This window comes from Stegastes partitus, unplaced genomic scaffold (genome assembly GCF_000690725.1).
Source record: "Stegastes partitus isolate 25-593 unplaced genomic scaffold, Stegastes_partitus-1.0.2 Scaffold25, whole genome shotgun sequence".
NCBI classification, from domain to species: Eukaryota; Metazoa; Chordata; class Actinopteri; family Pomacentridae; genus Stegastes; species Stegastes partitus.
In genome coordinates this window covers 445,372-468,055 of record NW_007577756.1, presented here as the reverse complement: position 1 = coordinate 468,055, position 22,684 = coordinate 445,372, and the positions used below count along the sequence as shown (strand labels likewise).

Below are 22,684 nucleotides of genomic sequence, written 5' to 3'. Positions count from 1 at the left end.
CTGGTGAGCGTTCAGGAGCCGCCGCTGGTGTACGTTAACTAAAGCAGACAGGCGGGTTTAGAGTTTCTGATGGAGCGGGCTTGATCGGGTCGTAGCGCGGCTGCAGCCGCGGCGGTGCGGAGGTGAGGCGGGTGTGAAGCCATCCGAGATTTTCCACCTCCGAGCGCCGTCCATACATTACCGGAGTGATGAAGGATTCTGGGTAATGAGACAGGATGTTTGTACAGTCCTGCCATCCCAGGAGACGCCCCACCACCGCCTCCCCCCTCCGTCCTCCTCCGACACTCCTCCCACACTCAATCTACCTCCCGCTGAGCCCGTGGCCTGAACCGCTGACCTCTTCCACTCGCCAACAGTTGCCATATTTGCATTTCCAGTCCACTTAAAGTCTGAGGTGGGGGGCGAACGAGGCAGCCCCCTCCTCTTCCCCTGCTAGTACAGCAGGCCTCATTCTCATCCCAGTGACCCCCTGCCCAGGCCTACCAACCCGGACAGCAGTCTGGGGTTAATGCACCAAGCACTCCTATTGTCTCTGAATTAATGAAGTGCTCCCTGCCTGTCCCTTCTCATTCAATGACAACGAGACAAATGACAAGTGGTGCTGTTTTAAACGGCTATCAACACTCGCGGGGCACAAAGTCACAGAGTCAGAGCTCGCGTCGGCGCCGCGGCCGAGGCCCGGTAACGAAAACACCAGCTGCCGCCCGCGTCCACTCTGGGATCAGGTTGGTCCAAGGCAGCGCTGAGCTCCACACCGGAGCTGAGCTTTTATATTGAAATGGATGGTTCTCAGATGGAGGAGGAAGAGTCTGAGCCTGGGAGTGTTTCCACCTCAGAAAATGGAAGGTGGGACTTGAATGTCCTAAAGAATGGCAAGGGAGACCTCTAGTGGAAGGCAGAGGCATCCCTTCAGGTTACTGCTGATACCGTCCAATCTCATTTATTGTCCTGGGTAACACATATTCCTCCATCAGATCACATCATTGTCGCTTGGTATTAACCAGCTCACACCTCTTTCACATGTCATCACCTTTTTGTTTCAGCCTTTCTAATATACGTCAGCAAATGAAGTCTATCTATATCTTTGCTTTTTTCAGGCTCATTTTTTTTGCTGTAATATGAAGTGTTGCACCTCCATGGAAACAGCACAGCCATGGCAGGAAGTAGAGAGAAGTCAGCTAGTGTGTAGCATGACACACTTGTATTGTCATAAGCCATGAATCGAAAGCAAGGGTTAAAACTCACTTGTTTTTTAATCACTGATAAAATCGGGATCAAACATGCACAGCATGTTTCTAAGGCCTTAAAGGTGAATCTGCATGCTGTACACACAGCCTGCAGTTCATCCCAGTTCAGCCCAATAGGATTTTTAGCCACGGGACTGTTGGTTGCAGCTCATACACTTATGGCTTCTTGGTCACGCCGAGCAGTGCACATTTTTTGAGTTTTGTACAGAATCTCGTTTATTTATTTTTGGTGATTTTTTTTAAATAAGACAAAGAAAAAAGTGGTTTGAATGAAATGTCACAATTTCAAGCGAAGGTTTTTCTATTCGTTCCAATGTAACACTACTTTATACATGATTTGTTGGAGGATCATTGGGAGGCTGATAATTAAACAATTCTTTTTTACATTTAGTGAATAAATGGCAGCCAAAAGAACAACATAAAGAAGAGCGTCGATAATCATAATAGTGATTAGTGAGGGAGAAGAGACAAACTTCTACCTCTACTGGGGCTGCAAAAGTGTTTACTAGCAAATAATCCACTGATCATTTTCTCAACTAATGTCTTGTATACAATATAAGAAAAAAAAAACTAATCCAAGGTGATGTGGTCCAAAACACAAAGGTATTAAATTTAAAGCGAAAAACTGGAAATGTTGCCCCTCAGAATTATTGCTGCTCATATTTTTCTGTTGATCAATTCATTGATTAAGGGACGAAACGCTTGAGCTCTAATTGAATCAAGCCGCCAGTTAGTTATCGTGGGAGGCCGGATGATTGGATTCCAAATTTACGAGAATCAGCTGCCTGGCTTTTAAAGTAGAGAAGGTCACAGCAGCTTTTTGGTGTGTAAGGAGTAGCCAAAGGTTTATTACTGAGTCCAATGCTCTGGAGAACAAATTGATTCACACAAGCTCGGAGCTGAGTTTATATATTCCAAAAAGAATCCATATCGGATTCAGTCTGACAACAATGTCTCCCGAAAACTCATTCCTATGCAGCTAAACTGTATTCAGAAACATACTTCTTCATCAAAAGGTATATGTGACGTACTGGGAAAGGCTTCCAGTTTGAAGGAGCCACAAAGTCCATGTAAGGAGGACGGAGGCATAAGTCAGCTACGAGACTTCACACAGGAGAGCAGGGTCTGTGTCCAACATGGGACCAGTATTCTTAGAATTGAATTCACTGTTAATTATTAGTTTTCACTCGCTGTTTGACTAAGTTTGGGTACCAAAACAACATGGTTAGGTTTGGGAAAATATCCCAGTTTGGGTTAAAATACGACCCTTTTGCGTTGTGTTTAAAGCTTCTTCTCGGTTATAACAGATGTGTCGATTCACAACATATTCGTCACAAACAAACATTATTCCGCATAAAAATGTAAACAAAAATAACATTTAGTTGTACAGGAGCGTCACTTTTGGGACGTAGAATCTGAAGAACTTGTTCCTTCTCATCAGTTTCAATCCTTCAGTCCAAATCACATTAACTTTTAGGTGCACTGGACATTTTTCTAAAACATATAAAAAGACAGATGTGAAGGTAGTCAGTGGTTTGAAATCTAAACACAACAGAGGGATGATTTTTTTTTGCACACTTCCCACTGCCCATGTGTCTGTCTTTGCTACAACATCCTGCTCGGCTCACACTGAGCCGGCGGACGTGCCGGTGCTGCTCGGCGATGTCAGCCGAGCAGCGCCGCTGACAGCTTGTTACGGCGCCTCACGCCACTGCAGGTGCGACCTTTATGACTGACCTCTGACCTTCTCCTGTCATCGCAGTGCTGAGCATCCGCGGCGCCCAGGAGGAGGAGCCCCCCGACCCCCAGCTCATGCGGCTGGACAACATGCTGCTGGCAGAGGGCGTGTCCGGTCCGGAGAAAGGCGGAGGCTCTGCAGCGGCGGCGGCGGCCGCGGCCGCCTCGGGAGGAGCGGGGGCGGACAACTCGGCGGAGCACTCCGACTACAGGGCCAAGCTGTCCCAGATCAGACAGATCTACCACACGGAGCTGGAGAAGTACGAACAGGTGAGGCCTGAGTGGATGCAGGAATGCCACACATCTGTGGAAGTTACTCAAGTGCTGGATTTTACTCGAGTATTTCCAGTTTCTGCTGCTTTGTATTTCCATTCCACTACAGTTTGGAGGCAAATATTACACTTTTTATTTCACTATAGTCAAGTTACTTTTAGATTTAGTCTGATGATGCAAAAGATGATCAACAAATAAATTATGTACATTGATCATTATTGATCCAAGAGGGAATTTAAAAGCTACCCAGCAGATATAAAGTCAGTAAATCACCTCTATCAGCTCCAACTGAAAATAAAAAACACATGAATGCATTATTAACTATAATACATTATTAGAACAATGAGTATCTTCACTTTTGGCACTTTAAGTACACTCTGATGCTAATACTTTCATACTTTTGCTTAAGTAAAAATTGAATTCCTGTCTTTTACTCGTAACAGAGCATTTCAACAGTGTTGGTACTTTAACCAAAGTTATACGTTCCAATTCTCAGTAGAGTCGCAGTTTTAGCGCTTTACATTTTGACATATATGTTTGAATTCCTTCTTGTTAAACCTAAATGTCTTAGAGGAAGCTTTAATCCTGTTTGTTCTACTTTGTTCTACAATTAAACCATTCAATATGTAGCAACAACAACCAAAAATAAGCAGTGGGCTTAATAATGTTAGTAAACTACAGTAAAAAGACAAAGAAATGGTCAGAATTGCTGTATCAGAGCCCAAGAACTAGAGATACTCCTGAATGTTTTCCAGTGTCACATGTCAAAACAAAACACAAAAAGTGTCCATGCCAAAAAAAATATATAAAATGCACATTTGTCCTTGTAATGAATTCTAATTGCTGGCCAAAAAAATGTCACCGTGTGAATAGTAATTTAATAAAGATTCTTGGCAAATTATTACTAAAAATACTTACTACGAGTGTGTGGACTCCGTCCCAGCACAGCGTAAGGTCTGCTAATGACTGATGCCCATCAAACTGTCCAAAACTCAAAGATGTTCTCTTTAAAATCATCAACAGTTCTCTCATTTGAGCCACAGATATTTGTTGTTTTGGCTTCATCAGTTGTTTGAATAAGAAACATTGTTGGTTTCCTTTCTGTTAGCTGACTCATTGATCGACTAACTTATTTTGACAACTTCCAGGACTTTAGCGCAACTTTATGATCCACTTATCTTGACTTTGCAGAAGTCTTGGTTATTGTGGTTCCAGACCTTGGGGCACATGTGGGAGACAAGAAAAAAATGCATTTTTATGATAACTCAGAAATGATTTGGGTTGTTTTTCAGGAAAAAAAAGAGAAAGTACAGAACTCAATTACCTCCAAGACTGTTGGTCAGACAAAACAACACATTTGAATATGTTACCTTGGGTTATTTTCTCACATTTTGCGTCAGAACTTTACAGCTTTGTGCACTTTGTACACCAAAAAGAAGCCGTCCTAACCCCCCAAAAAATGCATCATCACTTCTCAGACGATTATTTGTTGCCAAACTGGTCCATCTCCCCACTTCTCCTTTGCTCTCCTGAACTTTATAACCCAGATTTTATTCTCCACCGAGCCGGAATCAGTCTTAAATCAAGTGGCAGCCCCTCGCAGACTCAAACTGCTTCCTCAATGTACATCGCTGTCAGTAAGAATTCACTTTAGACTGTGTTTTTACCCTAGAATAGTCCATCATATGCAGCGCGCTGTGTGTCTCTGTGTGCATTCCAAGTATAGCCTTGAAAGTTTGTTAGAACGGAGGGGGGGTGATTTCCTCTCATTGCCTTGATAAGCGATGCATTCATGACAATAGCATCCCTTTCAGATGAATGTGAGTAAGACAGATGAACAGGCAGATAGACAGACACAGACAAAGCCTGACACGGCTAAATCCAGAGAGAGATCGACGGGAGGTGCAGAAATAAAGAAGAGGAGACAGTAAGAGACGCAGAGTCGGAGTGTAATATCGTGGCAGATTCACGCCTGGTGTCACACGGGGGGATGAAACGTTGTGGCGTGTTCGTCTCTCAGGGTTGGCTATGCTGTGAAAGTGTGTGTCTGAGAGGGGAACAGCTGTCATTGGTTCCTCTCAACATACTGCCATCACCATTTCTGTTAAATATGAAACATATCAGTGCTTAAATTCCCTCTTGGCTCAGGGAGAAAGCTCGCCCCAGAACTGCATTAGGCAAAGAGCTGGGTTTTAGATTTCCATCATCTGTGAATTTTAAATACTACACTCAGTGAATTTGACACGGCCACATTGACAAATTGAGGTCTCATCTGCAGTTTTCTCAAGACTTTTAAAGGAAGTGGGCTCTTTGACGTTTCACCGCATGTGTTTGTATCCTCCCCACAGGCGTGTAACGAGTTCACCACCCATGTGATGAACCTGTTGCGAGAGCAGTCGCGCACGCGGCCGATTTCGCCCAAAGAGATCGAGCGCATGGTGAGCATCATCCACCGCAAGTTCAGCTCCATCCAGATGCAGCTCAAACAGAGCACCTGCGAGGCCGTCATGATCCTGCGCTCCCGCTTCCTTGATGCCAGGTGTGTGTCCTTGTATACATGTGTGTGTTTTGTAAGCCCACACCACCACGCTCCATACCACAAATAACCTCACAATTCAACCACATTACAAACACCTCATCATGCGCTTTCCCTCTCAGCCTCATATCCATATGAATGGCGGATGTAGGAGGCCTATCATGCTATAAACATGCTGTAACGCAGGCTGTTTTCGCTGCTTGCCACACATGCCGGGCTGCTTTGCATCTACGGATGCCATTTGGACCAGCATACCCAGCAACACCGGCCAATAAGAGCTCCCTGCGTGCTCCATAACGCTAACTGTTTCCCTTTTTTAATGTAATCGCTTGTTCTCTTTGATGCGTGCTTTGGATTTGCATACATTTCTCCAAGGATAAATCTCACTCAAAGTCTGAGTTGGAGGCATAACATTTAAATGAGGCATGCGCTGCCTTACAAAGCTCCCTATCTATTCTCTTGCAAATGATTGTGGTGGCGCAGCAGCGAGGGGAAGGGAGAGGAAGAGGAAAGCTTTCGCTGGTTGAGAGGCACTGCCTTGCTCGGCTCCGCTGATTAATCTACTGGCTGCTGGAGCCCATGCTGTGCACATTTACATATTCTCATGCAGGCTTTTGGAGCGGGGGACAGAGATTTTAGCACAAATCTCCTCACCGGTGGATGCATGCAAAGAGATTTTACAGGGTCCCCCTCCAGCTTATGTAAAGCCCTCTTTAGATGTGGCACATGCAGACATGACCTGATAGGTGCAGGAGATGGAGGGTCAGTCAACTCATGGGCATCAGCATGTGATATCTGTCTGCTTTAAAGGGTTGTGTTGAGGGATCTAGCAGGGTTCGTGTTTAATATGCAAACCGTGGAAAGATTTATGGCAGTATGTCACGATGGATCAGTCTTCCCTTGTTTCTGTGCTGCCGTTTTTAGTATGCTGGGATTTTGCATGTGTGTTCTTCTGCATGTTTAAATTCAAAAACTGTAAAAATGCTGAATTAATTTAGAAACAAGAGCATAAAGAATAAGTCCACAACAGGAATTCATTGTTACTTTTTTTTTTTTTTTTAAAAGGAAAACCATCTGATTAAACTGAATTTTAACCCACTGAACCCCAAGCAAGAGCTGTGCTTTTTATTTTATTTATTTATTTTGCTCCTGTCACATTTTAACTCTTATTTTTCACTGCAATATGAATTCCTGCACCTCTATGGAAACAGCACAACCACGGCTAGAACTAGAGAGAACTCAAACATGTATTTTGTGCCACAAATCATGCAAAAACAAAGTTGAACCTTCTATTTCTTATTTTTTACCAACACTTTATTCGTGCTTCCAGCAGTAAAATATACAATTTTAATTCCTTTCCACGTTGTCTGCTGTCTGTTCTGTGTAAACACAGCCTGCAGTTCAGCCCAAAAGTCCCTGATGTTTTTTGTGACATGACTGTTGGTCACAGCTGACACACTCATGGCTTCATGACTGCACTAAGGAGCAAAGAATGTTTTAGTTTTTCACAGAATCTGCTGTTACTGGTTCATTTTTGGCAAAAATATTAAACGTGGCATGTAGAATCAAAGTGATTTTGATTAAATGGCATAAATTTAAGCTGAGATTTGGTTCAGTTTTCTGGTGAAATAAAGCTTGAGACAGAGGAAGGAAGAAGCAGCAGTGTACAGTATTATAGGAAGTAATGTGTCTCTGAACATTAGAGCATGTAAACATATTCTAGCAGACCCCAAAAATAAAATGATGAGAATAGGTTCAAAATAAGCTCTTTGGGTCAGTAATTATCTAATCATCGGGTCAGTACACGACTATAAATCAAAGCAGCCAGAGGTTTGTGTCATTCAGCCCCTTTACAGCACAAAGGTGTGATACCCAGCGTTACACCCGCTTTTAATTTCCAGATATTTAAATATCTAGATGCCGCACACTGCTATTAAGCGCTTTATAAATGTTAACGTACACATTGCGACTTTTTTATTTGTCCACAATTAGTAGCAGATATTGTCTTAATTATTATGGCCCTGTATGTGCTTTTATTGCCACCGCTAATGATTGCTCATATAGAGAGCCGTAGATCAGCAGTTCTGAGCCAAGATTGTTCTCCTGAGTCCCGACAAAGTGTCTCAAGGCAAAACCGCAGCTAAATTGAAAGTTTCTAGTGCAGCACAAAGAAAGTAATGTACCACCAAAGCAAGGTCAGCTCCAACATCAGTGATGCTGGGCTTAAAAAATACAGTTTAGATGAATGGTTTGAATTGCAAAGCAGCGTTTTGCAAACCGCCTCTTCCATATTAAAACATGTCACAGCGTTCAGCAGGGTTGAATTACATGTGTCACTTTTGCAGCCCGGGAGACGGCCGCGTTTACGGATGCATCCAGCTTTTATAGCAGCACTCTGAGAGCAACTGTAAAGTCGCAGATTGAGGCTGCATGTGATGCTAATGCAAGTTGTCAATTTCCAGAAACACAAGCTGCCTGTTTTAAAGTGACTCCTAGTGGTCGTATTAAAAAAAGACACCGTTGGACAGCATGTTACGCCACCCTTCACTCTACCAGGTCATGGTTACGGTTGCACAGTATTGGACAAAAACTGACATTGTGATATCTTGCTTTTCTGTGACATATATTGCAATATGATAAAAACACAGATGACTTGAATAACTCTATTTGGCAAGAATTAATCATCCTTGGGGTGATTTTGTTGGGGAGTGCATCTGCATAGAATATAAATAAAATAAAACAAAAAGGTGGAAGGAAAAAAAAAAGGTAATTGTAAATTGCTCATGTGCATAACACAGGAAGAGGCATACAAAATAGATGCTTGCTGTGGATGACATTCAGATCTGACTTTATGCTCATCATACAGAGCTTTGTGGTGCCAATTTAAAAGATAAAATTAACCTTGTTGCCTTGTGTAGCGGCAACAGTTCCCTGACAGAGTATCTGTTTTGGGTCAATGTCATCTTTTCTGTAGCCAAAATATTTCCATACATGTGATGTTCTGTTTTATTTTGCAACCAAATCTTCCTTTTCAGTAATTCTGTCCTGTTCCTCGCTCATTTTTTATTTTTTTTGACTTCTCTTTATTGAGGTTTGTATTTCTTTACAGGTCCAAAACAATACAAAGCTGAACCTTATTTTCTCACACTTTTTTTTTAAAACCATTGAACAGGCATGAACATACAGCAGATATCAAAAAGCAAACAGAGATTAAATAGAAATAAAGATATATAAATTTAAAAAAAAACGACACACAACACCAAACAAACAATCAAGATATTCACCCCTCTCCACCACCAGGGTGTCATTGTTTCTCAAATTGACTAGAACAGTGTTGACCTAATGAAAACTTGGCAAAGTCCAGACTAGAATGGGTCCATATTGTCCAGGATAGGTCGCCATATCTTAATAAATCCTTCAGTATTGTCATGAAGGGTGTAGGCCAGCTTTTCCAGAGGGAGTATTCTCAGGCCCTCCTTGTACCAGTCCTAGAGCTGTCCTTCGATATCCAGAATGTGAGAATTGTCTTTCTTGCTATATATATAAGAGAATTTGAATTAGTTCAGCATTGTATTTGTCCCTAGCATTGTCCACTTTGGCTGCCAAAATGCACTGAAAGAGGGGAGAGCTGCAAGTCATATCCCATTAAGATAATAACTTCATCCTTCACTTCAGACCAGAAATTTTGTATTTTGCCACATTTCCAAAACATGTATGTATATGTCCTCGCTCATATGTGGAGCCTGCATGTCAGCAATCAATAAAGTTAAAAAACAAACTCCCCCCAAAAAGCCGAAGTCAAAGTAAATGATGTACTTCCAGACTTCTGTTGTAGATGAGAACTGTTTTCTTTTTGCATTAAGCAGCAAAAAAAACGTGTTTGACTTAACGATGTCATTGCTGAAGCGATGTGCTGTGCAGCCCCAACGTAGGCTGGCTTTTACTCCTGCTTTAACTCCCGACGTTCTCGTTGCAGACGGAAAAGACGAAACTTCAACAAGCAGGCGACAGAGATCCTGAATGAGTATTTCTACTCGCACCTCAGTAACCCTTACCCCAGCGAGGAGGCTAAAGAAGAGCTGGCAAAGAAGTGTGCCATCACAGTGGCCCAGGTACACCGCAGATCACTGCCTCCTCACACCACCTGTAGGAGCAGAGCACCACTGCACACACAACACTGAGATGAAGACGATTTTTAATCTGAAGCTACTGTGAGCGTCTTGGCAAGTAACCTAATAATAGGTTTTGTGACTGTCATGAGTACAGACAGCTCCTCTAATCTTTTACCTTTCATTGAGACAACAAAGCACTCGCAGTATAAATATGCCATGTCATAAGATTGTAATCTTGAAAATCAAACCAGATAAAGCAAGTTTTGACCAGTGACTCTGTGTTTCTATTGAAGCTCAGCGCAACACTGCTGTCATACTTCTTATTTATAGCGTCACATAGTAGAGCAGTTTGTTTTTTTTTTTACAACCCACAAAACAAAGCCTAAACACAATCCAAGTATTATTACAAACTGCACCACAAAGGTTTATAGAGCAGATATACATGTATTCATGTATACTGCATGTTTACTTTGTGGCTAGTCTTCAAATTAAATAAAAAAACTCAGAGGTAAAGCCCTGAACTCTTTTGAAAGCAATGTGACGATTAACCCTCTGAACCTCAAAACCCACAGGCTGGTTTGAAAGTGACATTATCTTTAAAATAAATCTCCAAAATTGCACAATTTATCAGTCAGAAACCATAACAAACAGAAACAATCATTGTTACTTAACCCAATCAAGTGTAAAATTGTGATATTTCATCATTTACTTCTATATATCTCATTCAAAATTTTGCCAAAGGAAAGTGTTTCACATTCTGTAATAGCCACGAGTGATTCAGTAGCGACCAACAGTCAAATCATAAAAGTATAGAGCCAAATTAGCTGAACTGGGTTGAACTGCGAGCTGTGCTCTAATAAACAATCAAAGAAATTCAGCTTTCTTTTTTCCTTTTTTTTAATGATCTATGGCATTATAACTGCACATGATAACATTTTGAGGTCCCTCTGCCTGTAGCTATGGTTGTGCTGTTTCCGTAGAGGTGCAGGACTTTATAATTGAGTGAAAAATGATCTCACAGTGAGTGGAAATGTGACAGGACGGGAGACAAAACAGCCACAAACTGCTTGGAGTTCAGAGGGTTAATCGACAGCTACTTTCACCTAATTAGCAAATCCATCAGCTTCTGAAAGCGGATGTCTGTGCTGATCTCCTACGATTTTGACAATAATTTATCAAGCATCCAAAAACCCGTGAGATGCAAGAGGAGTCAAATATTTAGGCACCTTGATTTTTTTTTTCATTTTTGCATTCTAGCACTCAAGTTGTTTCAATCCTGTGAGAATTGATAATAAGGAAAGCAATGACAACGCCAAGGTAAACAGCAGTTTGTGTTTTGAATCCATCATTTGGGAATGGATTGTTTTCTCGATTGGTTTCATTAATTTATACCAAATGATTGGAGGATGCAGCTGGGCCTGATTGTGGAAGCTGAATGATTTGTAGAGTTTCCATTTCTTGGCCATAATAAAGGAGAATGTTTACCTACTCTGTGTATTGGAAACTTTGCAGGATTGATTTGGTTTTCATTTTAATGTTGTTTATCATTAGCGCTGGGATTACCCCCCCGGCTTCATCTGGGAGTCCATTAGCCGTAATGGGTGTTAGCGGATGTTGACTGATTGGTGCTTGCGTGAGTTCTGATGATAGCTGCAGTCATGGTGACATAATGAGACTGTTATTGGCAATCATTCCATCCTGGCACTAATGCAGATTCACAGCACCAGTCTGTGTAGCCGCTACCTCTGACAGAGGCTCTCTGCAGTGTTACACGTGCCATTAAGGCCATGCAAGCTAAACGCTGCCGTGATTTTTCTGAGAGGCTCTGTGCGGTAACATGTCACGAGAGTTAAACTATGCCCTTTTGTTTGTCTGCTCAGGTTTCCAACTGGTTTGGGAATAAAAGAATCAGATACAAGAAAAACATTGGTAAGTTCCAAGAAGAAGCCAACATGTACGCTGCGAGAACTGCCGTGAATGCGGCTAATGCATCCTCACATGGAAGCCAAGCAAATTCACCCTCAACTCCAAACTCTGCAGGTGAGACAGGAAGTCCCTGGCTCTGCTCAGCTATTAGACATGTACCTCCTCTCTGTGCATTACTACAGCTAAGCAGTTTGAGGCTCTTTCAATGCTGATGCTGGTTATTTGTAAGGGATGAAAGAATTAGGGCTTTAAAGGAAAAGGCAGTTCTTCTACACAGAACACGCCTGTCACCTGGTAATGCACCGTCATTTTATTGAACAGGTTTCCCCTAACAAGTTTAACTACCCCTCTAGAGCAAAGCTGTGTCAGAGATTAGCCAACCTGAGCCCCATGCCAAGTCTCCATATTCTTACTGTCCTTTTGTCTTGGTCTCAATTAACCGTATTCTTCATGTTTTTAACTCTGTATTCATCGTGGTCTGTGCTGCTATTCAAAGGATAAGTCTGGTGATATTCTGTATTTTTCTTATGGTCGACAAATCACATACGATTGACAAGAACCAATAATGATCATAATGATGAACTGATCGTGCTATTCTTTCCATTGAGCGTCACTGAGCCACAGTGTCATGCTGATGTTTCTTCATTACAGTGAACACACGTATCTCCGCTGCAGAAACTTGTGGGCTGTTTAAGGGCATCCAGAACCTTTGTGCATGTTCCTACCACAAGAACCAAACCTCTTTCAAGTCCATTTTAAAGCAGTATCGACACCAGGGTTGGTACTACTAAGCAACCCTAAAAACTGCTGGAAAGGGTTGTTCCTGTAAACTTTCACTTTACCTTACACCTGCCCCGAGTTCCTGCAGCGGGAAGCCGTCTGTTGTAGTTTATTTTGAGTAAATCCCACATTCACTTTCCTGATACTGCAAGTACTCAGTTGAACATAGAATGTGTATTTATAGGCGGCTAACAATGCCCCAACAGACTATAACTTTAATTTCAGTCACATTTGCTATAAACCCCAGTGTTTGACTGTTTTAGGAAACATTTTTTGACCCATTTTTTGAAAAGTGGGGTCATCAGTGGGAACAATGGGCTTCGAGTTGAATGTCAAAGACGGGGCAGGAATATGAAAGGTATAGAGAGCCACATACTACGTTTTAAAAAGGAAACAATCTACTTTTACTTCTCTAGATTTATGTGACAGGTTCGGTTACTTTACAAATGATGATTTTGCCACACTGAACATGTACATACAAGTGTACTGAAGATGTCACTTTGGGCTCTAGTGACAACATTTATTACTATTTTCTGAACTTTTTCCAACCAAACAATCAGTTTCTTGTGGCAAGTGAAAGTGGGCGGTGATCTATCCACACATACCCTTATTTCCTGAACAAGAGCTACTAAAGCTAATGGAACAGAAGCTAGCCCGCACAAGAATTCATGACAAACACAATTCATTTTGAAGATAAAATATTAATTAAAATGTAATAAATAAAGTATAAAAAATATTGAATAATGCCAGACTTATCTTTTAAAATGAGAATCTTGTCTTTTTGAGAAATGTTTGCATTTGCTGTCTTACTTTAAATCACATGAAACCTAGCATTAGCGGGGGAAAACAGCTAGTTTGTGGTAGCATTGTATTCTGAGAGATCAAAAAAAAAATAATTTTCCTTTTCTTCACCACCATAAAACTGTCTTTTACATGTTCTATCCTGTTTAATCAAAAGTCGCCTATTTGATGCTTGATTTGTTTGAAACAAGGTTACGAAACCTAAGCTAATAGTTGCTAGCTGCCTAAGTGAGTACACCCATGTGCCATATCACTGAACTGAAACTCTCTGCAACAAAAGTCAGTCAGCATGGAGGATACCAAATTTCAAGTGAAATGTTCTGCCAAATTCTCAGTGATTATTTATTTCAGCTGCTTTTTGTTGGAGGGGTTGTGTTACTCTGATTTCGTCTGTAAAATACCCCAAAGAGGTTTTAGTGGAATCAGATCAGGCGTCATACTTGGCCAGGTCAAAGTTTTCACTTTTCCCTTCTTTACAAAATCTTGCTGGAATATTCCTCCTCTGCCAGACTTGTGCAGCCTGGGAGTCATCTTGTTAGTTGCCAGTATTTTGGAATATCAACAGACATTTAATAAATGTCACCTGTCCAACACCTTTTACATTCATACAGCCCCGTATCCCCACACTCCCACCTCTGTTCGTCACTGTCAGGACGATACGTTCACTGCAGTGGTCCCAACCAGGTTAATGCCAAACATGCTGGACCCTACGGACAATATCAACAAAATTATCTTGGTCTCATCTGACCAAAGAAAGGGTATTTCTCCTTGTATGCGGTCTATAGAGGCCGATGTCCTTCACACTGTCTGAACTGGTAAAGAAGCTCCGATGACCTCAGATAACCTCTATGCCTTAAGTACTTGCCTGTTGGTTTTTCAGAGCTAGACTGTGAAAGTCGTCCACGGTATGTTGGGAGTGCAGCACTAAATAATCTACTGTTAAACACAGAGATACTGCAATTATCGAGGAGTGATGCAACTTGTAAGAATTCGACATTTAGGTGATATTACACATGGGTGTGTGGTGCAGCTGTGTAGGACAGCAAGTGCATTTCTCACGATGTTGGACTGCTTCTTCAATTCTATTTTCCTACTATATCAACGACTTGCCTTTTTGTGTGCTTGGTGTTAAAAACATCCTCGACACACAGCTTTTCTGTCCTCTGTTAGCTTCCTCTCGGCTCCTCTGATCTAACAAAGCCTTGTCTGGCTGCGAGCTAACCTCCGCATGCTGCTCGTCTGGGCTGCTGCCTGGACGGGCCAACCTGCTTCCTCTGCTTGCTCTCTGTCTCTCTGTGATTCGACTGCTCCCTCTCTCCTTTCAGGTTCTGGTGGCTCTTTTAACATGTCAAACTCCGGGGACTTGTTCATGAGCGTGCAGTCTCTCAATGGGGACTCGTACCAGGGGGCTCAGGTGGGAGCCAACGTGCAGTCGCAGGTAGGGCAGAACTGAAGATGATACAGGGGGGCAGACCCACTACTTTTCTTATTCACCTTTCTAATGGCAGACTTTTTGACTTGTAAACAGGTGTTGCTAGTAATACGACTCACAAATATCTTACAACCAAGACACAATGGATGCAAATGGACTTCTTTTGTGATATAGAGAAAAGTCTAAAAGAGTTCAATTTAGTCCATTGTGCACCAACAGGTTTTGAGTTATTCAGCCAGTGACAAATTCTGGACCACTGAGTCAACCTATAAACGGTCATCCTAAAATGCAGCTTAATTCAAATGAAACGATGCCACACATGACACGAGAACGGGCTGTTAGCATGTTGTAAGCTGGTGTGTCAGTCAGGGCCGTGGCCAGGCACTTGAATGTCCACAACGCCACCTTTTGTTATCCAAGAAAGCAGTTCAGACAGCTCTGGATTGACATGTCCAACAACGAGATTCTGTCTCCTAACATGTGCGTCAGCTTTGTCAAAGCCTTCAGGAGGAGCAGGACAAAATTCCACAAGCAGCATTGGACAACCTCATTAACTCTGTGCATTGCAGATGTTAGACTAGGTGCTGACTTGTGATCTCTGGTCTGTGGCCCCACCGTTCCTTTGGCACAAAGGAGTTAAACACTATGTAAAAGAACTGGTTAGTTTTCCACTGTAGAAACTTGTGGGCTGTCACAGGGCGTACTGTGTGAATGCCACATTGATTGTTCAACATAACGTTTGCACCAGACTCTGTAAGAATCCAAAAATTCTGCACTGTGAAGCCATTATTCAGGGACTTTTCGGCTGAACTGCAGGCTGTGTTTACACAAAGCAGACAGTAGACAATAGTAAAATATCTGTAGTAAGTAGAGTCGTTTCCTCCCAACATTTGTAACAGCTGTGGGTACTTGGAAGAATGTTGGACATGTCGATTCCAGTTTTTTAAATTTTTTGGCAAATGAATAATGACAAAAATGTAACTTTACTTTAACCGATTTTCATCATTTATGACATTATAATTGTGTTATACAACGTGGAAGACATTTCTAAGTCATATCTACTTCCAGCCATGGTTGTGCTGTTTCTATAGCGATGCAGGGTTTTATATTGCAGGGAAAAATGAGCCCACAGTGAGTAAAAATGTGGCAGAAGTAAAAACTTGCTCGGGGGCTTACAGGGTTAATCAACATTTTTGTAAATGTGCCGGTAATGCCAGCTGGCTCATTTTCAACTGCAGCGCTTTGGCAAGATGCTGTTAGACATGATGCTGGTAACCTAAATATTACTAACCTTGCTTGCATGGACGCACTTGTTCAACTTATTTTCCAATTAACATTGTTTACCCCAGTCTTGAGCACAGCTTCTATAAAACCATCAGCTGACTTGGAGCTTAATGAAAAAGAGCCGTCATTAATGTTATTAATTACACCTGTGTTTTTCTGCTAAGTCAAAAAGTCTGTTGTGAAAAAGGACTAAACTCTCTACAGAGACTCTTCAAGGGCAGAATATTTGTCACCATGTGAATAGTTTAATTTTGGCGAGCAAAAAGCAAACATTTCTTTATCCAGACTTTCTCTTTTTGTTTGATTGGACCTTGTTGTCTCCAAGGACATGCTTGCAGCAGTGTACTCTTGTTGTTTCTCTTGTTGTCTTGTCATCCCTCTCTCTTTTCTCTTTTGCTTCTGTTGTGTTGACTCTGACCTTGCTTTGTCTGCTGTTTCTGAATGTTTCAGGTGGATACCCTTCGCCATGTTATCAGTCAGACAGGCGGATACAGTGAAGGACTCACAGCCAACCAGATGTACAGTCCGCAGGGCATCAATGTAAGCATTCTTGTTTTTTTTCCTTTCTCTCCCTACCAATTATTTCAAAGCCATAGGGCTCAGAATGCCACTTAGTAGGACTTGTCTCCGCTCCATGGTCACCTAGTTGATTGCTTCGCGTATCGCTCGTGCCACGGGCAGCGCGCTGCCCAGCGTACGCAGGCGTGGCCGCACACATGCAGGGCCGCCGTCTGAGCCTGTCATGTTCGATCAGGCCTGGCGTAGCACCTGCAGCCACGTACGGACTGCCGTGAGAGAACTGCACAAGCAGGTGACACCTCGTGTGCCGGACTTCAAATCCCTCCGACCACCTGACCTATGATTAGCAGCCCCGAGGCCAGAGGCTCCCATTAATGCCTCCCGGGTGGCAACGCCTAAAAATAAAACCTCACGCTGCTGGAAAACAGCTCCTCGTGTGCCACAGGGGCGTGTTCCCGATGTGTTTGTCTTATTTTGCAGCAGAGTTCGGGTATGGAAGTCGGGGGTTGGGGGGGTTGCTCGCTGGCGGCGGCAAACAGTAGGGAAATTCACAGCGACAAGCCGTGTCGTAAAGGGGAAAATCGATAAGACAGACACAAGGAGAGCAGAGTGTGGACTTGGGACAGCAATCCAAGCGCATTGCTCAGATCATGTTCCTGCCACACTAATGGCCCTGACAGCGAGCCGCGCTGAGAGGACGAGGACGGTCACAGCCGCGGCTGGGTTCCTCCGCTGTCGTCGTCGTGCCTCACCGGCCATATGATAATCAGATGAAATGTCTCCCGTATAAAAACATGTATGTGTATTCAAATAAGGCTCCCTGGCTGCTCCGAGCGCATCCCACAGCCAGCTGTGCTAACCCTGAGAGGCCGCTAACGTATTCAGGCCCTGTTCTTCCTCAGTCCTTTGACCTCACAGATACGGTTCTCCTTGGACGCCTGCTTGCTCTACCACATCTTACACTGCCACAATATGCTGTGTTATTCACTTTTATACCCTGTAAAGGAGCCCTGCGATGCATAATGTAAGAGCAGGATATCTGTCTGCCAGCCTGTTTGCCTGTGATTTATGTAGCCAAGGCGAGTAAGTTAGGAATTTTTGCTTTTCACTTGTTTTTTTTTTTATTATTATTTATTTACTACAAGATGTGCACTGCAGTTTGGTTTGATATGGTATTTTTTGCCAGTGGCTGTATTTTTTTTTTTGCCAAAGTTGTTCATCTTTGACAGAATACTGTGGCCTTTTTAGGCCACAAAATTAAGAGCTCCAGATGCATTATTCTACATAAATTATAGCTGACTGACATTTTTTACCAATGCCATTTATTACTCATCAAAGAGACTGGAAAATCTTTGTCTTTACATTTAGTATAGCACAAACTCCAACTCAAAACTTTATTTATGTTTTTCATTTATACTTTAGTGTTGATTGGCTGTTACTTGTGCCATGTAACCAATCAGAAACTGCTGTGGGTGGGACTTTGCCAAAATACTGCATCTTTAAATTAATGAATTTTAGCGCAAATCAATTTAAAATGAAATAAAATAGAATAAAAAACAACACCTAGAATAAAAAAAGGAGAATATTGGATCTCACAATGAGCTACTCGGATAATTGGTTCACTGTTAATAAAAAAAATGTAAAAATATATTTTGAAACTACAAATATATATGAAAAGGTCTCCTACAACCTCCTAGCGGAAAAACTGTGTTGCACATTTGTTGTAAATTAAACACCCTGCATGAACAATTAACATCTCAAGACAGATTTCACTTCATCTTATCTGAACTTATGAATAAAAAAAAGAAAGAAAAGACAGATACATAGCGCACACTGTGGACGATTAGCGCCACAATTAGAACTGGGAAGCAGGCGGCACGTCACCAAAGTCAGACGCTCTACAATCTGACCTCTCCACTTCTGATTACACACTGCTGCCTTAAATAACAGGCTATGAAATGAAGGGCTGTCAAGGACCATTTCCAGTTTTTCTGATGGTTGTAAATTTACTATTAATATCCTAAATGCTCTTCAACAGGCCTGCCTCTGGTGGTGGGAAGGCCCTCCAGAGCTCATATTGTATGTTAATTCCAGCTGTCAGCGTCATAATTAGTGCACATGATTGTGCTCGTTTTGTTTCAGAGGCCCCTTCCGTACAATTTACATATATTCGTATTATTTGAAACGACAGCGACGGGCTTTTATTTCAAGCGAAAATCTTGACTTTTCTTGGGCGTATTGTCTTCATTACTTGAATTTGAGCGTGCGGCGTGTGATGGGGTACAGATTTCTCTTTGTTTTTGTTTTTTTTTTTTATGTCAGTCTCCTTCTGAAGTATTAGCGGTAATTTGTTAGCTTCAGGATTCAGTTTGGCTTTAGGCTGTGTGCAGTTCAAAGTATCCCAGCTTTCATACACCACCTCGCCCTCAGGACCTCCATTCAGTGTGTTCGAGCTCTGCATCGAGTAATGAAGACGAAAACAAACAGACTCACCCCCGCTTCTCCCTTTTTATTGTTTCCCCTCCCAGGCAAACGGTGGCTGGCAGGATGCTCCGACCCCCTCATCAGTGACTTCGCCCACAGAAGGACCTGGAAGCGTTCACTCCGACACCTCCAACTGATCCTCCTCCATCCTCTCGATCCCTACCTTCCTCCTCCACTGCACCCCCCCGCCCTTCTAACCCCCACCCCCAAAAAAACCCTGAACCCCCTTTTTTTGGGACTGGACGTGATGTGACACAGCTGGACACAGTCGGGGTCTGGGGATTTTCATCGATACGGACATAAAGTTTCCTATCTGGACCACCGTTAGCAGCCTGCGTAGGGGACTCATAGCCACACTTCACAGTTTGTACAGTTTCCACTTGATGTCCATGCTGCCTCTTTGTATTTCTCTTTACATTATGTACCTTTACATTGTGTAGGCTCACCGTTAGCAGCATATCGCCCCCACGTCCTGTAAATTGAAATGCTTTCACACTACCTCTATTCGACATAACAACTGAGCAGACGACATTTAAAATGCTTCGGTTTTACAAATTTTTATAATTATTGCAGTTTTCACCACACTATGCCCCGTCACTACACTGTTGTTTTTTTTTTTTATTAACGCTGTTTTTTTTTGTTAATCTATAGTGCCAAAGTTCAACCCTGGAGGTGAATTTTGATAATGTTTTTAATCTCGTGTCCTTACATTTCTCATGCCATACTTTGTGAAGTATTATTAGTCGGGTGTTATCCAAGTATTCAGCCTCAGTTTATATCATTTGTATTGAGAATTTCTCCAAGAGACATATAAGGCATTTTATATTTTCTCGTCACAGTGGCGACGTTTTCTGCTCACGTGCAGTACAGCAATCTTCGAGTATCAACTAATTCAGTAGCTGAAGTTCTATCGTGCACGTCGGCTGTACCCATAAAAAAAAAAAAAAACGAGCTGAAACTCTTGAATTGGTAGCAGCGATTACGGCAGGTCAATATGTTTTAAAGCACAATAGCATCTACCGATTGAAGTCAAAAGGGGAACATTTGTAAATGTCAAAGAGAAAACAGTTTAACTCTAGTAGTCATACTATACAGTACATTATCAGATAGCGTATGTATGTGTATCAGTGACATCAATATAGCCAAATACTGCTGGTAACCAAATCCAAAAGGAAAATTCTGATTTTAAGGTATTTTACACATTGCATGTCAGATTTCACACTCACTTTTCTCGTATGGAATTATATTTGTGGTCAAAATTTTGACAACGTGGCGGCTCAGTTTGAGCACAGAATAGACTTTTTTTTGCTTTCTCTGCAAAATATGCTTTGCGTACGAGCGAATGAAACACGCGTCGGCGCTGTGTGCTCAGAATTCAGGCACAAATATAACTCCATGTCCATTCAGTGTTGATCAGTTTACGTCCTGTACCAACATCAGAGACTTTTTTTTAAAATGGAACAGTGTTTATCTTCTCAGTATTCAAGAGTCCCTTCACTTTTTGTTTTTGTTTTCACACTACATTCATCGACAGAAGCCAATCCAAAATGTGAAATTAAAATTGTGACCTTTGTTGTATGTACAGTATAGTATGTGGTCTAATGTATACATGATTACAGTAGTCCTCATGAGATATCAGCATTTACATACTTTGATACCAAAAAAAAAAAAAAAAACAGAAATGGCAGAATTTTTATCTTCTACATTGGGATCAGCTTTATCAAGGTTTTTGTTTTTCCACTTTTGGAAGCATTTTATTATCTGCGGTACTAGTGGGCATCCCATAATGCTCCAGTACTCTGTATTCAAAGCCAAAAAAAATGCCGTTGGAATACAGTAGTGTTTATATAAACTAAAATGGAAACAAATACCCTGATGGCACACAAATCCAGATGATGTTTGGATATATTTTTATGTCTCCATTTTGTGAATAAGTCATCTTTATTTTGTTTTGTTTTTTCTTCATTTGATTTTTTTTTCCTTTTATCCTACCATTATATGTGAATTAGCCCAAGAATGCTCTATATACAGTATGTAGATATGCACCGTTACTCTTCTTTTGCATCTTTGAATTTGGACAGTAGCTATTTTAACGGAGCCTGTTTGAGTTTCTGTTGGATTTAGGGTGAAATCCTTTTTATTTGTTTTGTACTCAGACCATCGACACGAGCCTGCAGCCGAGATGGCTACTGTCCCAATGAAGGTGGCGTGAAAAGTTAGTGTCAACATCGCCCTCTGGCTTTGTTTTTAGCTGAACTGAACTCTGACAGGAAACTAAATTCAGTCCCACGATCCCAAAAAGTCACAAAACAGCCTGGTATTTTTTTTTAGCAGTTGTCAGTGTGTTTGTATTTATTACACATGTATGAAATCATGGATGTTTCAGAGCTACAGCGTGGCGGTTTGACTACAGCAAACATTCGGATGACTCAGAGCGGCTCCCCCCTCGACTCACCTGCTCAGTATTACAGCCGAGGGGCCGAGCACCATTGAAGTGATGCACAGAACCTGCCTCAGTCGTGTCTTCGGAAGTCATCGGCGTGAACTGACAGCGGCGGCCATGCAAGGCAAACACGAGGATTGTTTTTGCACCCCTCAAAAAAAGGCTTAACTCTACTTTTCACATTGCCTGTCAAATATTATCGAAGCTTCATGTAATGATGCTTTTTAGTTTTTGAATATAAAAGGAAAAGAGACATGAAAAGAAAAATGAACAATTTGTAAAACATAAAATGTTTTATTTGTTGCATGTCTTTTTGTTCTTCAATAAAATAACGTACTGCAGTGTTTTGAATGTTAACTTCTTTTTTATAAGGATTTCAGAGTGAAATCGTGGAGCCTTTTTCTTGACAGGTTTTAACTTTTAAGATCTCTGCGTATGTAAAAAGGTATCAAATGGAAAACTATTGTCTTTTTAATTCCAATTCAAAACCTGTTTTCTGTGGAGAAAAATAGCTGAAAGGTGTAGGTTTTATGGTCTCTTAATTTGTACTGGCAATGCGTATCCCAAATAAATAGTTTCTTTTGTTGCATAAATTGCAGTTTTGTCATTCTTCCTGCTAACTTTCATGTGCTGTTTGTGCATTTTCAACCACAAACTTGAGTGTGCTTTCTCCTCCAGACTTTTGTAACAGGGTCAGGGTCAGAAGTCACTGTAGGACACAACTTAACACGTTGTAGACTTGTCAGTCCGACACCTCTGGATAACATTGCACGTCTCACTTCCAACTATGCCGTGGCACGGAGGCATTTTATCACCACTAACATAGCGCCGGAGCTCGGCCGAGCTGCCGAGGGTGTGAAGGGGACATTTTCACAGTTTTCGAAGTGAGTGAAAGCTGTGCGCTCCCGGCAGACAGACGCCTCCTCTACCCCCCACCACCCTTCCCCACACCCAGCGCTCCCTCCGAGGCATGGCTAATGTGCGTTCCCTGAAAGAGGCGGAATCCACACTTATCTCTCTCCTCCAGATAAACCAGACAGGATGTCTGATTCTGTTCTTTCGATTCATCCTTCCTCTGGAAGGGAAGGAAAAAAAAGGAGGAAGGGGTTC

General features: G+C 42.0%; 1 protein-coding gene across 2 annotated transcripts in view; it reads left to right on the top strand.

The window, feature by feature from the left end:
- Positions 1–22,167, top strand: part of pbx1b (pre-B-cell leukemia homeobox 1b) — a 69,611-nt gene extending 47,444 nt beyond the window's left edge. The window contains exons 3-9 of one of the 2 annotated variants that reach the window (XM_008296965.1): positions 3,010–3,254; positions 5,606–5,796; positions 9,770–9,905; positions 11,786–11,945; positions 14,738–14,850; positions 16,579–16,668; positions 19,176–22,167. In XM_008296965.1, the coding sequence (XP_008295187.1) occupies positions 3,010–3,254; positions 5,606–5,796; positions 9,770–9,905; positions 11,786–11,945; positions 14,738–14,850; positions 16,579–16,668; positions 19,176–19,268 (1,028 nt within the window). In that variant the 3' untranslated portion in view covers positions 19,269–22,167. The remainder of the gene's footprint in view (positions 1–3,009; positions 3,255–5,605; positions 5,797–9,769; positions 9,906–11,785; positions 11,946–14,737; positions 14,851–16,578; positions 16,669–19,175) is intronic. The other variant, XM_008296974.1, reaches the window with a different exon arrangement.
- The last annotated feature ends 517 nt before the right edge of the window (positions 22,168–22,684 follow it).